The sequence below is a fragment of the Somniosus microcephalus genome, chromosome 18, assembly GCF_052327205.1.
Source record: "Somniosus microcephalus isolate GS21.2 chromosome 18, FLI_Smic_1.0, whole genome shotgun sequence".
NCBI lineage: Eukaryota > Metazoa > Chordata > Chondrichthyes > Squaliformes > Somniosidae > Somniosus > Somniosus microcephalus.
This window is the reverse complement of record NC_141004.1, coordinates 55381193-55394680: the sequence shown is the minus strand read 5'-3', so window position 1 is coordinate 55394680 and position 13488 is coordinate 55381193. Positions and strand designations below refer to the sequence as shown.

General features: G+C 48.1%; 1 protein-coding gene across 4 annotated transcripts in view; it reads left to right on the top strand.

Annotated features, from left to right (window-relative positions):
• The window catches only part of LOC147105284 (differentially expressed in FDCP 6 homolog), a 200855-nt gene that overhangs the window by 66477 nt on the left and 120890 nt on the right, over positions 1-13488 (top strand). For all 4 annotated transcript variants that reach the window (XM_086011478.1, XM_086011477.1, XM_086011479.1 and 1 more), the window contains exon 2: positions 5908-6048. In XM_086011478.1, coding sequence (XP_085867604.1) covers positions 5908-6048 — 141 coding nt within the window. The remainder of the gene's footprint in view (positions 1-5907; positions 6049-13488) is intronic.

The window sequence follows — 13488 nt, the reverse complement described above, 5'->3', positions numbered from 1 at the left end:
TGTGGACCTTAAAAGCACCACGAATGATGACATCATACTGTGTGACTTTCTGACTGGAAATAGTCAATTAGCAAGGGTTCCCACACGCTGGAAATGAATTGGCCAATTGAGGGAAAATTGCATCAATCTGGCAGACCCATTTACATTCGTGTGGGAACCCGACAATTCCCCACACCTGCAGGAAGGTCGGCCCCATTGTGTGTGCTAGCTACAATTGTCAGTTCAAGTATTTAAGGCCCAATGTCACATTGCAGAATTAATGTTACTGATGTCTTCCCAGCAAATTTATCACGAAGTAGTTTGTAGTTGATTCCTAGAAAATCTGTGTAATACATGGAGGAATTGCTAGTCAATATTTATCTTGTGATTAATACCTCATGGAAAAATGTATTGCACTCTTAATTTCCAGCTTTACAAGGGCGATACCAGAACTAAGAGATCATAACTATCAGGAAAGACTGAACAGCAGGCTGGGGCTCTGGGGAAAAGAGAAGGCTGAGGGGTGAGGCCTGGTTAAGCAGCGCCTCGATTTCAAAATTCTCATCCTTGTTTTCAAATCCCTCCATGGCCTCGCCCCTCCCTATCTCTGTAATCTCCTTCAGCCCACAACCCCCCCCCCCACCGAGATATCTATGCTCCTCTAATTCTGCCCTCTTTAGCATGCCTGATTATAATTGCTCAACCTTTGGTGGCCGTGCCTTCAGATGCCTAGGCCCTAAGCTCTGGAATTCCCTGCCTAAACCTCTCCGCCTCGCTACCTCTCTTCCCTCCTTTAAGCCGCTCCTAAAAACCTAGTTCTTTGATGAAGCTTTCGGTCACCTGCCCTAATTTATCCGTATGTGGATCGGTGTCAAATATTTTGTCTTAAAATACTCCTGTGCAGCACCTTGGGACGTTTTACTATGTTAAAGGTGCTATATAAATACAAGTTGTTGTTGTGATCTGATAGAGGTCTTTAAAATGATGAAGGGGTTTGATAGGGTAGACATAGAGAAGATGTTTCCACTTGTGGGGAGTCAAATCCAATAAGAAGTTCAGGAGAAATGTCTTTACCCAGAGAGTGGTTAGAATGTGGAACTTGGCACCACAAGGAGTAGTTGAGGCGAATAGCAAAGATGCATTTAAGAGGAAGCTGGATAAGTACATGAGGGAAAAAGGAATAGAAGGATAGGGTGAGATGAACTAGAGTATGGAGCATTAGCACTGGCCTAGAGCTGTTAGGCTGAATGGCCTGTTTCTGTGCAGTAAATTCTATGTCATTAACAATAGTGTTTCATTTTTTTTTCCATTCAAATAAAGTTTGACTATTAGAAAAAAAAAACTCCTCAACTCTGAAGGAGGTAGAAAAGCAGGAGTATAAGAGAAAGTAGTTCAATTTGACTCAAACGGGTTATAAGCCCATGGCCATGTAATGCGGCAATATTATATTTATAACATTTGCTATTATTTCTTTAATATGCAATTGAATAAAACCCCACATCACTGTATTTTAGCTCATGTGGTACAATATTATTCCACTTCAAAACATATGGTTCAGTTGCAGGGACTCGCCTCGCATCAGTGTTTGTCACAGCACCAACTGCTTGCCAAACAAAAATACGCAACTGTAATATTGGATGAGATGTGTTAAGCCAGATCTCTGGCCAACTTTTGCCTCTGTTGCGATTCTCTGACTGGAATTAGACGGTGCAGGAAGTCTGTGGAGGCATATAAATTAGTGTGTAATGACTTGATGATGTCATTCATTCAATTAACTATCATTTACACCAATTGCATGCAGTTTAATTTGCACCCCCCCCACACACACACACACCCACCATTCAGGGTTCCTAGGCACTGAGCTCCACAGAAATTTCAAAAGACCAGTAGTGAGATTGTAACACTGTCAAGCAATCGTTGAAGCTTTTCTCGTTTGTTTTTTCCCCTGTTGCCATTAAGGAGCTTTAGTGGTTATTTTGTGGCCCTGCCTTCTATATCTGCTGCCATAGTTCCACAATGGGTTTTCCACTGTGAAACCCCCAGTATCTTTGCTGTGCTGTTAGGAGGAAGACCAACAGAAAGATGATGAGCTGGTCAGCCTACACTTGAGTATTTCATCCACACACCAGTACTCCCACACTGTAATATACTTGCAGAGGTGCATGTAACCCCACATGTCCAAGGGGCAGTGCTTGCGGAGGCTTTGGTTCACCAGGGATGCAGTAATGGTGCTATGTCCCATGCTGTGTGCAGAGCTGCAGCCACACCAGTGGCTGTAACACTCACAACCGCACTGAATCTTCATGGGTTGTGGTCATTTTAAGTTGCCATTGGGGTTATTGTGAATATCAGCTGTGCGTGGATGCATGAAGCAAGTCACAGATGCACTATTTCCTCAAGTATCACAGCTCGGCATGAGCAACCAACAATAGCATGAGAGTGTCAGGCTTCCAAAGGTGTAGAGTGTTCTGGCGTGTGCTCATGTGGCCCCAGGTGCACAATAGCTTGACCCGTAAAATCGAAAAGGATTGAAATCTCAACGTTCCGCTCGCCTGCTGCCAACAGCACCGCATTATGCAAGTAAATGCCCGCAGCCGCTGTCCCAACACTTTCATTTTAAGGCAGCCCAGTGACCCACCAAATTGTGAAAAACAAATATCAGGGTGGCTCCTTGGAGAGATCAAGGCTATTTTCTGCAGCCGTGGCACCTGATACCTCTGTGGTATCCAGGTCGCCAGCTGAACACCGATGTAGCGAGGTGCGTACCTCGACCAGCGTAATCATTGAGCGTGCTGTTGGCAGGCTGAAGCAGCGCTTCGTGTGCCTGGATCGATCCGGAGATATCCAGCAACACTGCCTGTGAAAGTTTCGAGGATTGTTGCTGTGTGCTGCAAGACGCAAAAACATTGGTCGTGGAGGAGAAAGGCCCCCAGCACAGCAGGGACCCCCAAAGCAGCATGAAGAGACAATGGAAGCAAACCATTTGCCAGCTGTGAGAAATTTATGCAGCTATCCTACAGGAGACTACTTAACTTGCAAATGTGCTCACTGCATAATAGTTCTGTCTACATTATCTCTGTGCCCTCCACACATAACGGCATCACCAACAATCACTTCCTGTTTCAGTACAACTCCTGGCTCTACCATTCAAACCATTTGATGAAAGCTGCTACTATACTGCATGTGTACGCGCAGTTATCGTTTTCTACCACAGTGCTTCCCCTTGGTGACAGTGTGTGAACTTTGCCCTCTTAACCCTAACCTGGTGCTTCACATACATGTTTCCTCTGCAGCATTAGTCCTTGAGGTGGCTGGCTGCTGTGTATCACTAGGATTCTCTTGGAATTGAGTTGGTCTTCATCTTCTAGCAGCTGGGCCCTGAGGATGGACCTGCTACATGCTGCGGCACATCTGCTGCTGTGTGCACACCCTGGGCGTCTCTGCTTTCTGGCAGCTGTTCAGGCATCGGAAGAGGCATCCTGAGAAACGGCATCATCATCTGTGCCCATTTCAGCCACGTCACTACTACTAGGCACCACCTTACCATGGCGACTGATTGGTGTGACCGCAGACCTAATTGTAGCTCAGGGCTCTCGAACTGACTATTAATACCTTTTGAGGATGGAAGCAATAGGCCATTCCACTCTGGAACTCCTGGCCTGTATTGCAGCAGCCCGAGCATCCACATCGGAAGACCGTTGCCTCTGGCATGGAGGCCACGCTGCAGGTCTCGGTGCCAAAGAAAGCTTCCCACCTCGTCTTCACTTCTTCCTAAAGGATCTCCAATGCCCCATCAGAGAGGATTCCTGAGCAGCTCTGTGGCCTACACAACTGCTTCCAAACAAGCCTCAAATGCTTCTTTCAGCAGCTGGAAATGTCCCAATGGACAGGCACCCAATGAGAGGCATTTCCCATGCCTGTGGCTTACTGCCATATTATGATCAGGCTGGGATCAGTACATTACGGGTCGGGTACCTGTGAATCGTGCACTGCCCAACTACCAGTCCGGAAAATCTAGGCTTTTTGAGGGATGTGATATATCTTGAGGTCCAGATTATTATGTTTCCCTTTTGCATTTCTGCATCCTCTCAACCCCTTGATGCATTATCGCATACAGTCCAGCTTAGATGATGTTCCACACGTACTTGTGACTCTTAATCTTTGAGTAGGGAACAAACAAGTAATTGGTTAGCACTCCACACAAAAATTATAAATTTGAGAACTCTGACAATGTGTTAGTAAGGCTGTAGGTGAATGATATGACGCAGCAATATGGAATGGAGATTGCAACAGGGATAGAAGCGAGTTGAAGTACAAAACCATTAATAACATAGTTCAGAGTGAGCTATTTTTGTATTTAGTACAGACAAATCATATGTTCCACATTTTATTTTTGGTAAGATTTTTAATTTGTTTCTGGAATGCTCATGTTCCTTCTTCTTTCCTTTGACCATTAGACCATCAGACTTCACTCTTAGAATGTTGCCCACCAGTGAGGGTTCTCTTATGTTGATGGTTTAACATTTGGAGTGTGGATCACTCCTGATATGGTACATTAAAGCTTGGACCCTTGTTTGTGTGAGTCAGCTAATCTCAAGCCAAGCCAGTGGTGAGAGCCTCACTGCCTCTGGACTTGGGAGGGGAGAGATATTAGTCACCGCTCTAGCTCCTGTTCTCTGTCCAGTGACACCTGCTGAGAGCAGATAAGACTCCGCACAAATGACATGCCTGTCTAGGCTGACTCCTCAAGAATGACTGTGGCATAGATTTTCAACTTGCCACCTGGATGTAAAACTGGCTTTGCAGTTTGCCCGCACATTATAGAAGCCAACTCCTTTTCACTTCAATTGATTTCAATGGGCAGCCAATCCGAAACACCCCATGGTTTATTTCATAACTCTTCCATATCTTTATACCTAACATCTGATGCCCCTCATCCTTCAGATGCTTCCTCTTAGGCCTTCTGTTCCTCTCTCGATTAATCTGCCTTTAAGTTCTTTTGCTGCCGCCTCCCTACCTCTTCTCCTGCCAGACATAACCTTCCCACCTCCTATCCAGTTTGCTGCCTGCCATCTTTCATCCAATTTGGTTTCTCTCTCAGCTGTGTGTGCATTTCAAAGAAAGAAAGAAGAATTTGCATTTATATAGCGCCTTTCATGACCTCAGGACATCCCAAGGCACTTTACAGCCAATATAGAACTTCTAAAGTGTAATGTAGGGACATGCAGCAGCCAATTTGTGCAGAGCAAGATCCCACAAACAGTAATGAGATAAATGACACGATAATCTGTTTCAATGATGTTGGTTGAGGGATAAATATTGGCCAGGATACTGGGAGAAATCAACTGCTCCTCTTCAGATAGTACCATGGGATTTTTTACGTCCATCTGAGAGGGCAGATGGGACCTCAGTTTAACGTCTCATCCGAAAGACGACACCTCCGACAGTCCAGCACTCAATCTGTACTGTTCCAAAGTATCAAGTCTGGATTATGTGCTGAGAGCGGGCCTTGAACCCCAAATCTTCTGATTCGGAGGTGAGAGTGCTACCACTGAGCCAAGACTGGCCCCACATTTCACCGTGAATCACAGAAAGCAGTACATAGATACCGACTTCTGAGAGAGAAAACTCTCTGTAACTGAAATAGAGCTGACACTATTTTAAAGGGCCGGTTCTACACACTGCTCATCATTGCACAGGTTTTGAGGATTGTTTACAGGTTAGCAATATGGCGTAATTGGAATGGGTGGGGCGGAAATGTACACACTACAAGTTTATAATTGTGTAGGATAGTATTTCACTCTGGCTGTCTGACAGGACTTGTAAGGAAATGGATACAGAACTTGACAGAGCACGACTGAGTATACTGCGTATAATTTGAGATTTTGAAAGGAAGTTAGTAACTTTGTGCTTGTTTCTGTTCTCTAGGTCTTGTCTCATAATCTGTGTACGGTCTTGCACATCCCGCATGACCCAGTGGCGCTTGAAGAGCATTTCAGAGATGACGATGATGGGCCTGTCTCCAGCCAGGGCTATATGCCATATCTCAATAAATACATCCTTGATAAGGTAATCCTTACTTAGCTATATGCTGTGTGCATGTCTTCCTTTTCTCTCTCTTTCTGTTTAGCATTATGATTTTGGGTTCTTTTAATGCTCTGAATCCAGGAGGGTAGGAAGCCAAGTCTGTGATTGTAGTGTCACTGTGCTTACATAGTGCGGTTGAGCACTGCAGGAGGGGATCCTCCTGTGAGCAGCTTTCTTGGGTGACATGGCCAAGACTAGCACACTCACTGCCTAGGGAAGCCCGGATGTCAGTCCAGACTTAATGGTGATCTCTGGACTTCGAGTAAATACTTCCCACACTACGTGGGCTATTCATTTTAATTGCTTTTTATTTAAATTGCCTCCATATAATTGTGGGCTATATGTAACTCAGATTTTTAGTGTTACTATAAAAGCACTTTTCTGTTGCATTTAGTGTTATACAGCTGCATTTCAGCTAAAATGCTTGGGAAAAATGGAGGTAAGGAGGAAATGTACAGTCATGTTTGATAATTTGCCTACCCAATACTTTCTAAATTCTTACCCATCTTTTGACTAGACAATGGTTTTCAATAGCCCATCTCAAACAGTTCACCTTATGTCTGCATTTGAATGGCGTATTGGTGATGCGATAGAAATGCAGTTTATTGCACTGTAGCGTAGCTGAGTGATGAAGAGGCAGAGTGGTTACTGATGGATGTATATCCTAGCAATCCAACTCGCTCAGCACTTTTCATCAACTCTTAGCTCGTCTGCTGGCAAGAGCATTGCAAAACTTGATGGTTACCTGTCTAATTTACATTGACCATTTCAGACCTCGTACTTCGATGAGCTAACTTAGAGTGACCGTGATTAGCATTCGCATGATACTCTTCAGGAAGATGTCTGAGCACTTTACAATAGGGAGAAAAAGGATATGGTGGACACTAAGCATGAGAGTAGGGAAAATAAGTGGAGAGGCTAGAATGGGAACTGAAACACAGCCAAACTTGAGGAATTTAAAGAGGGTTTTGAAAGTAGGGAAGAAGAAGACTCGGCTTGAAATGGCAGGTTGATGAAGTTGAGTCCAGAGGCATTGACGTTTGGACAGGAGTCAGAGAAGATATTGATGGTCTTGATTTTGCCAACATTCAACTGAAGGAAATCTTGGCTTATCCAGGTCATTATTTTCAGATACGCAGTTTGATATGACTCTGGGTCCTAGAAGGAGAAGAACAGTGTTTTAACCTATTCGGGGCAGCTCTTTCAGTTCTGCTGCACTTCTTGAGCTAGGCATTTGCAGTGGATGACATCATCGGAATTTCTTGACTGAATGTGTTGTTGACCCGAAACAAGCGGCAACTTGTATCGTGTTCTATACCTGATACTCTCTTCGCTCTGTGAGGTTGGAATCAACGTTGCCATTTTTCAAACAAGTGTAGGTTGTTAGTTTGAGGTGTTCAAAATTATAAGCTGGGTTCTGAGCATGAAATGTTTGAGGCTTGATTTTTTTCCCAGCTCCTTGAATGGAGCTCATTGTGCAGAAATATTTGAACCTTCCATCGCGTCTACAGCACAGAAACCAGCCACTGGGCCCAACTGGTCTGTGCCGGTGTTTATGCTCCACACGTACCTCCTCCCACCCTACTTCACCTCACCCTATCAGCAGATCCTTCTATTCCTTTCTCCCTCGTGCTTATCTAGCTTCCCTTAAATTCAACTATGCTATTTGCCTTAGCTACTACCTGTGGTAGCGTGTTCCACATTCTTACTACTCTTTGGGTGAAGACGTTTCTCCTGAATTCCCTGTTGGATTTATTAGTGACTATCTTATATTTATGACCTCTAGTTTTGGATTCCCCCACAAGTGGAAACATTTTCTCTTCGTCTACCCTATCAAACCCTTTCATTATCTTAAAGGCTTCTATCAGATCACCCCTCAGCCTTCTCTTTTCTAGAGAAAAGAGCCCCAGCCTGTTCAGCCTTTCCTGATGAGTATATCCTTATAAGTACTCCTTGAATAGAGTTGATTGTGCTGAAATATTTGAACCTGGGGGGCAGGTAATTGAAGCTGACTCTGAGGCGGAATCTGGGCAACTGACAGAACCAGAAGTATTTCTTTAGTATCCTCAGGTCTCCTTTTTATATTTTGGGACTGATGTATTCTGCCACAGAATGGAACAACATGGCTTCATGTCTACAATTCCCCTGCATGGTACATTATGTTGTAGGAATGTCTAGTTCCTATCCAAAAGACTGAGGTCCACTCAGGCGATCAAATAAACGAGGTTTAATGAAAAGTAACAGAGTTTAACGGATAACTACAGGAGAACATCGAATATAGGTCTAGTCAGTTCGGCGGCTCCACGAGGACTGCCAGGGCGGTCCCGTGGCTGACGTCATCGCGTTTGCCCGCGCTATTAAAGTGATCGCGCTCTGTACATATAAACAGTGAAAACAAAGATACAGACTCCGGCTGCAGCCAACATATTATTAAAGGGAATTATATACAATTGATTGGAGACCCTTAGTGGCTCCGCCACATGCGCCCCCCCAGAATTGTCTTTAATAGCAAAAGTAAAACGGCGTGGAGGCCTGACCAGCCTGTCAGATCGACTTCTGTAGCCTTGAAGTGGAAGCTGATGAACGGCGGGCGAGCTGGCGGGCGGTTGCATTTGATCTGGCACGGCGACTGTGGGCGGTCGGCCACGTTTTGGCGGTTGTGTGATCTCGACTGGGCGGTCAAGGTCCAAGTGAGCAGGCTTCAACTGGTCAACCGAAATGTGGTCCGGTTTACCTCCAACATCGACCGAAAAAGATTTGTCTCCCGGCTCTATCACACGGAAAGGACCAGTGTAAGGGGGTTTGAGCGGGTCCCGATGAGCGTCGTGGTGGATAAACACATAGTCGGCATTCTTCAGCTCAGCTGGGACGTGGGAGCTCTGCAAGCCGCGATGTGACGTAGGCACTGGAGCGAAACTTCTGTCTGCCTCCTGGTGGCTGATGAGCTGCTGGGACGCGGACCATGGCTCTGTTGGAGAGGGAAGGAAATCCCCTGGTACGCGTAGCGGCTGGCCATACATGAGCTCCGCTGAGGACGATTGATGATCTTCTTTAGGTGCCGTATGAAGACGCAAAAGGACCCATGGAAGCCTGTCCACCCAGCCCATGCCTTGAAGGCTGGCTCGCAGTGCGGCTTTGAGCGACCTGTGGAATTGTTCGCACAGGCCGTTTGCCTGTGGATGGTAGGCAGTGGTGCAATGTAGCTTGACGCCGAGCCCCTGAGCCACAGCGTTCCAGAGCTCCGAAGAAAACTGCGGCCCACGATCAGACGAGATGTCTGCCGGTACCCCGAAGCGGGCGACCCAAGAGGAAATGAATGCCCTAGCGACGTCCGTGGAAGTGGTGGAAGACAGAGGAACCGCCTCCGGCCATCGAGTGGTGCGGTCCACCATTGTAAGAAGATGAGTAAACCCGTGCGAAGGCGGAAGTGGCCCCACCAGGTCCACATGCACATGATCAAACCGACGTTCCGGAACGGCGAAAGTGGCCAATGGAGCCTTGACGTGACGCTGCACCTTGGCCTTTTGGCAGACCATGCAGGTGTTGGCCCAGTCACGAACATCCATGTGCATGCCCCGCCACACGAATTTGGACGACATCAACTGTTGCGAGGCCTTCATGCCAGGGTGCGACAACCCGTGTATGGCGTCAAAAACTTTTCGGCGCCAGGCAACCGGGACGATAGGGCGAGGATCTCCTACGGAGACGTCGCAGAGTAGCATAGTGCCCGCGGCATGGAATTTGATGTCAGCCGCTTGGAGGCTAGAGGGGTTGGTTCTGTAAGCTTGGACCTCTGGATCCGAGGCTTGATCCGCAGCCATGAGGGCATAGTCGATGCCGAGCTGGACTGCATGAACGGTCGCGCGGGAGAGGCAATCTACCACCAGGTTGTCCTTACCGGACACGTGCTGAATGTCAGTGGTGAATTCTGAGATAAACGTCAGCTGATGTTGTTGCCGAGCTGACCACAGTTCGGCGGTCTTGGCCATAGCGAACGTTGGTCCTTCTAGCAAGAACCGGAAATGGCGGATGGCCAGAAAAAGGGCCCGCAACTCCCGGTCAAACGTGCTGTACTTTCATTCGTTTCGCCGCAGTTGACGGCTGAAAAACGCCAGCGGTTGCCACGTCCCATGCACCCACTGTTCCTACACTGCGCCGATGGCGTAGTCTGACGCGTCGGTGGTAAGGGCGATGGTGGCACCTGGCAGCAGGTGTGCCAGCATGGTTGCGTTGGCTAAAGCGCCTTTTGTGTCGACGAACGCCCGGTCCATTTCGACCGTCCAGCTGATCGGATCCTTGCCGGACTTGCCCTTGAGGGCCTCGTACAGAGGCTGCATGAGCAGAGCTGCATTAGGGACGAACCGGTGATAAAAATTAACCATCCCGAGGAACTCCTGCAGGGCCTTGACGGACTGCGGGCGCGGGAACGAAGTAACAGCCTCCACCTTCGATTGCAGGGGAATTGCGCCATCTGATGTGATGCGATGGCCCAAAAAATCAATCTGCTGCAGGCCGAACTGGCACTTGGCCGTGTTGACTGAGGCGTCTAAAGAGGGTGCGCAAATGGCAGATGTGCTCCTCTTTATTAGGGCTAGCGATGAGGATGTCGTCGAGGTAGACGAATAGAAACTTGAGGTCCCGAAGCACGGAGTCCATCAAGCGCTGGAAAGCCTGTGCAGTGTTCTTCAATCCAAACGGCATCCGCAGAAATTCAAACAGGCCGAATGGGGTGATGACTGCAGTTTTCGGGACATCTTGCGGGTGTACAGGGACCTGGTGGTAACCACGGACAAGGTCGACTTTTGAAAAAATGGTATTTCCCGCCAAATGTGCAGAGAAATCCTGAATATGGGGGATCGGGTACCGATCAGGAGTAGTGGCGTCGTTCAGGCGTCGGTAGTCGCCGCAAGGCCGCCATCCGCCGCCAGGTTTCGGAACAATGTGGAGAGGTGAAGACCAGGGACTATTCGACTGGCGAATAATCCCAAGCCGCCCCATCGTGTCGAACTCCGCTTTCGCAGCTGCGAGCTTGCCAGGTTCGCGGCGACGGGCCCGTGCGTAGACCGGGGTGCCAGTAGTGGTGATGTGATGTTCGACACCATGTTTCGTGGCCGTGGAAGAGAAAGTGGGTCTGGTCAGGTCTGGGAAATCTCCGAGGAGGCGAGTGAAGTCACCCGGAGGTGGGGACGCACAGGAGACCGTGCCCGCCACGGTGTTACCGCGGTAGCACGGGATGGAGTGAAAAGTGGCCGCATTGATCAACCAGCGGTGCCGTACATCCACCAGGAGGCCGTTGGCGCACAAAAAATTCGCCCCGAGGATGGCTTGAGAGACTTTGGCCGTGATGAAATCCCAGTAAAACCGCTGGCCGCCGAAGCACACCTAGACCCGCCGGCTTCCGAAGGTCCTAATGGCCCCGCCATTAGCCGCCTGGAGGGAGGGGCCGTGCCCCCCAACTTGTAGATCAAGATTGGACGTGGGTAGGATGCTATACTGCGCCCCGGTGTCGCAAAGGAAATGTCGACCAGATAGGGAATCGTTGATGAAAAGGAGTTTTCCCGAATTACTGATTGCCATCGCAGCCGCGGGGCGCTCATTGTAACCGTTCCTCTTTCGACAGGGTGGCTGCTGTTTTTTTTTTTGAGTGAAAAGCTGCAGGGAGGGCGGCAGCATCTTGCTTTCGCGCCAAAACGGGCGTGGTAGAAGCACAACCCCGCAGGTTGAGGGGCTGGAGCGGCGTCCATGGGGGATGGCCGCGCAGTACTGCTGTGTCACCGCGAAGATCTTGTCCGCATCGGCAGCCAGCTCTGCGCAGTCGGTGACTTCCGACCTGGCTAGGGCAGCTTGAACTTGCTCCGGTAGCTGGCTGAGGAATAGCTCCCTGAAGAGGAAGCATTCCGGTTCGGAGCCCAGGAGCGTGAGCATTTGGCTCATGAGCTCGGACGGCTTGGAGTCCCCAAGGCCGGGCATATTGAGCAGCCGGCGGGCGCGCTCCGACTTCGTGAGCCCGAAGACCTGTAACAACTGCGCCTTTATCATATCATATTTGCGATCTTCTGGTGGATTACCAAGCAGGCTGACGATCCGCGAGGCTGTGGCGCTGTCGAGGGTGGAGACCACGTGATAGTAACGGGTCTGATCCGCAACGATGTTCCTGATGGCGAAATGGGCTTCAGCCTGGATGAACCACGCGGCTGGCTGTTGCTCCCAGAACTGTGGTAGCTTTAAAGCAACGGCGTTCGATTCCATGTTCGGTAACTTCTGCGAAAACCGTTCGCAAAAGTCGGGGTCACCAATGTAGGAATGTCTAGTTCCTATCCAAAAGACTGAGGTCCACTCAGGCGATCAAATAAATGAGGTTTAATGAAAAGTAACAGAGTTTAACAGATAACTACAGGAGAACATCGAATATAGGTCTAGTCAGTTCGGAGGCACCACGAGGACTGCCAGGGCGGTCCCGTGGCTCATCGCGTTTGCCCGCGCTATTAAAGTGATCGCGCTCTGTACATATAAACAGTGAAAACAAAGATACAGACTCAGGCTGCAGCCAACATATTATTAAAGGGAATTATATACAATTGATTGGAGTCCCTTAGTGGCTCCGCCACAATGTAAATATTTAATGGTGAGGGTAAGATGAAGCCAGAATATTACTTCGTTAAGTGAGGTCAGTCAGCCCAGAGGACATAAATTTAAATTATAAAATAAATTTAAAACAGCTATTAGAAAACTTTTCTTTACTCAAAAGATGATAAGTTTGTAATCTACCAGGTAAGGTAGTTGAATTAACGATATTAAAGACGTATGAAATGCAGTTGGATGTTAGGCCAGGTGGGTTGAGTACTCCACATGAGCCAAATAGTCTTTTTCATATCCTTGACTTTGCCTAATATTCTTATGAATCCTGCTCTCTCTCTCATTCTGGGGAAGCATAGAGTGGAGGCTAGGGTGTAGAAGTTGGTATATGTTGGGCCTGTTTTTTGGGCATAAAATGAGCGCAAAGCATACCAATTTAGCAGTGGGACAGCCTGCACCCAATCTCCATGGTTGTTGGTCCCACTCCTAAAACAGGCATTGGGCCCATTGAATATGTTAATTAGGGGTTTAACACACCACAGGGTGCTAATAAAAGGTAAGATTCAAAACATTAAAAAAAAATCCTTTCCTGTGAAGCAGGAGGAACAGGAGCGCTCCCCCCAACTCCACAAGTGTCGCAATTTCCCCCCCGGCAGCCTGTCCCAACTTCCCTCTCGGGACCTGTCTGAAGGCTGTTACCAGCGAGTAAGGTGGCCTGAAATTGAAATCTTCCCTTGGGCAAGATAGCCCGTGGAGCCATGATTAACACCGGCAGCTCGCCCCGAATATGTAGATGAGGCCAATTTTCAGCAATCCTTGGTCCAGTGTCAGCTGTGGCTCAGTGGG